At 36.3% G+C, this 4,212-nt stretch overlaps 1 protein-coding gene across 1 annotated transcript in view; it reads right to left on the bottom strand.

Moving 5' to 3' along the window:
* The window catches only part of LOC107708300 (tumor necrosis factor receptor superfamily member 11B-like), a 61,329-nt gene extending 58,163 nt beyond the window's left edge, over window positions 1-3,166 (bottom strand). Inside the window, exon 1 of the mRNA XM_016512488.1 lies at window positions 2,812-3,166. Coding sequence (XP_016367974.1) covers window positions 2,812-3,166 — 355 coding nt within the window. The remainder of the gene's footprint in view (window positions 1-2,811) is intronic.
* Window positions 3,167-4,212: the final 1,046 nt, after the last annotated feature.

Raw genomic sequence — 4,212 nt, 5'->3', positions numbered from 1 at the left:
TTTTACACTTTTTCTGCTGTTCAAAAAATCTTTATTTTCGCTATAACCACAAACAAGCTAACGTTACGAATCTGAGTGCAGGAGCTCTACGTTACCATAGACACGTTTGTGGTTTGCTGTCGTGCCTCTCATGAACAGCACTGAACGCGCACTTTGGCCAGTACAAAAAATGTATTATTATTTTAAACATTTTATCAGCTTATGTGGTCTCTACAACAAAGGAATTGCTGATCTCTAGTGATGTATAGTTTTTGTAATAGATCATTTGTTGGTAAAGGGTGAGAGATCCTGCGAGCCACATGATTTTTGTCAAAGAGCCGGGGGGGGCGGGGGAGCCATAGGTTCCCGACCACTGCTTTGGACCATGAGCCTTCTTCTGTTCCAAGCCTTCTCCATACTTTTTTCTTCCCGTCATTCTGGTACAGGTTGATCTTATTTTCAGCCGTCCAAAGAATGTCTTTCAGGTGTCTGTTTTACATACATTTTAAATCATATTCATAATCATCTTTTACATTTACATTTACATTTATTAATTTAGCAGACGATCTTAAAGACATCTAATATACGTTTATTTGACATCTGATCTGACATCTGATAGGAAACGTCCAATAGATGTATCGCAGATTAGCAAACACTCTAAAAAATATGTCTTGCAGATGTAAATGCAGACATCAGATAGACGTCTCTGTGATGTACGTGTGCTATCAGGGTAGGCTATCTATTGCAAATATTGTGAAAATACACAAGTTAGAACAAGTTAAGTGACCCTATAGGAGTCATTGTGATTTCATTATCCACCATTATCCTTATTATTCATCAAGTAAAAATTCAAAAATGTTTGATTTCTTGGAATAGCAATAATATACATATCTTTATTAAGCTTCATTATTTGAGATATCATTGATATCCATAAGCACAAATGATGCAGGACCAAAGATTAATACCTGGGGTCAATGGCATACCTGTCAACATTTGGGTACCAAAATACGGGAAGGGGGGCGGGGTATGGGGGGCGGAGTCAAAAGTAACAATTTTTATATTATATTATATTATATTTATATTAATTTAAACAATCATTATCAAACAATTATATTCATTTAGTAACATAAATATATCTTAAGTGTATATCTTTAGAGTCTTATAATTCATTATCTTCTTGTCGATCCACCAGTTCACATTTACAACTGCGTGTTTTCTGCGTAAAAATAAAGGTCGTTTTTGGCTTTGATCTAAACAAAGAGCAGAAGGGCTTATTGAAAAATGCCAATTCATTCTCTTAGCGATAGAGTCTATTTACACTAAGTGCAAATAGTGATGGATGCTATTTACACTAAGTGCTAATAGCAATGGATTCTATTTACACTAAGTGAAAATAGCAGTATTTTTAACAATATGCTATTTTAACTAAGTGCAGATAGCGATATATTCTATTTATACTATGTTAAAATAGCAGGATTTTCTGCTATTTATACTACTTATTGCAAATAGTGGCAATTATCTGCACCTCCGTATTATACTACATTATAAAACGGTATGCAGTAATAACGTATTGAGTGTAGGCTAAATTATAATTTTAATTCAAATCATTAATGGATGCCACCTTACTGGGACAATAAAGCCCTCCCTACACCTATCCTAACCCTACCCGATACTTTGTTTTCAACTTTTTGATTATTTCCTACATTTTTATTGAAAATAAATGCCTTTCCGATGTGATATGAGTTTTGAAAAGGGAGAAAAAAAAGTTCGGTAAAAGGCGGATTCGAACCCGGCTCGATCGCATCAAAAGGACTAAGGAAAGCGCTTTACCATCTACGCCACTGAAGCCAACAATTGTTTTTTATAGTAGTGTATAGGTAGTGTAAATGGCCTCTGTCAATAAGGCGGGCTATTTGCACTTAGTGTAAATAGACACTGTTTTTTTTAATAGAAAGATTAAGAATACGGGAAAATATTTAAACGGTATGATAGCGGGATAGAATGGTAAAATACGGGAGAATCCCGGGAAAAACGGGAGGGTTGACAGGCATGGTCAATGGAATGCTAATCTGTAAAATCCCAAACAACATAAACCAAGAAGAGGACTTCATAGAGTTTCCAAAAGAGGTTCATTTTATGGTGAAAGTAGAACTGCCCAACCTATATTTTTTAGTTAACATTTCTTAAAATCACATATTGAAAACAAAAATATATGAATATACAAATATACAAAACCTCAAATGCATCTGTAACAATGAGATAGGCCTAAGGAAAAAATCCTTTATTTATATTTTAATGAAAATCCTACAAATAATGGAACATAATCCAAACTGTATTTGGAAATTAATAAGAACCAAAATTATACCATCTTCACTGGTTACTATAATAATATACACTAACATTGGTGCAGTAATGAGGAAAAAAAACCATCTGGAATTAAACATAATTTTTGAGAATGTGACAGATAGCTAATCCCCCTAATCCTGACCGACTGCTAATGTATGATACTTTGTGTGTGTGTTTTTTTTAACCTTTAAACAGGTTATAGTACATGAAGAATACTGGATTAAAAATGGTAAAACAAGAAAAAAAAATCATGGGTGCATTATGGGTTTAATTCAGAGTCAACTAACTGGCTTAGTCTCAAGTTTATTATTTATTTTTATTATTAAATATAATTGTTAGCTCCCTAATAATTATATCTAAAATGGACTGAGGTGATCTGAGAAAGTAAGGTATTTCAATATTTCAGTGTAAAGTAAAGCATTTCAGTTTTAAAGTATTTCAGTGTAATCTGCTAGCACATTGCTGACAAAGAATAAGTGTACTTACCCTGCACAATGACACCAAAACCAGGTGAGCAGGCAGTGTGAAGGACACAAAACTCCACCACTAGGTGATATCCAGGTATACACTCACAGAGCCTGTCATGAGTGCTGTTACATTCCCTTTGTACAATCTGCCTTTCTTTGCAGACAGACGTACAATGTTGACAGCTGTCTCCCCAATGCCACTGCTCTGCAAAGCGTTTTTCTGGGCAGGGGGCACAAACAGTTGGTTCCTCAGTGCTGCAGTGGCGTTTCACAGCTGTGCCGGGTGGACACTGGTCACAAAACAGCACCTTAGAGGTCACAGGGTCTCTGTGCTGGTACTTAGGTATCTCTTGGTAGGCCCGTGCAAAACACATGGCAAACAACTAAGAAAAAAACAAATAGGAATACAATTTAGAGATGCAGCTTGCAATCTGGCATGCATGTAAAGTGTTTTCTGAAAAGTGTATGCAATGATGAATGAATGAGATGTGTGTTTATCATGTTATGCTTAGTAATGCACTGACAGAGTCAGTAAGAGGCAAAGTCTGCATATGGCTTAGACATCCTCCACAAAGCATCAGTAGAGAGTAATTTTCCCTGGGTACTCCCCCTTCACACTGCTGCCATGACAAACAATATGCTCCGGATATCGCACAGGCCATGGTGTGACTGCTCTTGGCTCATGTCAAATGAAGGAGCATTGAAAGAGAGAGAGAGAGAGAGAGAGAGAGAGAGAGAGAAAGGATGCCACCCATAATTTTCTCTGCTGAGTCTCCAAACCAAAAATTGTATTCTCCAAAGCAGGTGATGGAACTCAGTGAGGAATCAAATCATTAAGTCCTTTAACTCATTATTTAGCATGGTGAATGGCACAGATATAGAGTCAAACTGTGGAAAACCGGCTGAACCTTTTAGCTTTTTGGCACTCTGAGTAAGGTTGCCATTTGACGAAGATGTGTATAGTACTCTAACCCAAATTACATACTACTATGGAGTCTCTGACAGTTGTAATTACACCGTTCAAATGATCTAAAGGAAACTCACAAAGAAACCAGTGACCTTGAGTCAGTGCTGAATACAAATGCTTGATTTCAAGGTAAGCTACATTTATCTCAGGCAGACAGAAGGCTCTTAGAGAAATCTCTTTGTTCTATGACAGTAAGAGTGGAAGCCTAAAACAAGATACTTGAAATTGAAATTTGGATCCTAAAAGATCCAAGTGTAACACAAGACATGGATTAACAAAATTTTGATGGAAGACCATTCAACATGCACATACATAGCTAAAGGATGAGAGAGTGTGTGTACAATACACAATGACTAATTCTCAAATGATCACCATTTATTTCTGATTAAGTTAGCTGTGGAAACATTTCAGGATCAGCAGGTGGTCTCCTAGGATACTGCAAAGCTTTCTAAT

Source organism: Sinocyclocheilus rhinocerous, unplaced genomic scaffold (genome assembly GCF_001515625.1).
Source record: "Sinocyclocheilus rhinocerous isolate Xijiao unplaced genomic scaffold, SAMN03320098_v1.1 scaffold296, whole genome shotgun sequence".
In the NCBI taxonomy this organism is placed as follows: domain Eukaryota; kingdom Metazoa; phylum Chordata; class Actinopteri; order Cypriniformes; family Cyprinidae; genus Sinocyclocheilus; species Sinocyclocheilus rhinocerous.
Note: the sequence above shows the minus strand (reverse complement) of the source record. Positions and strands in the feature narration are given on the sequence as shown.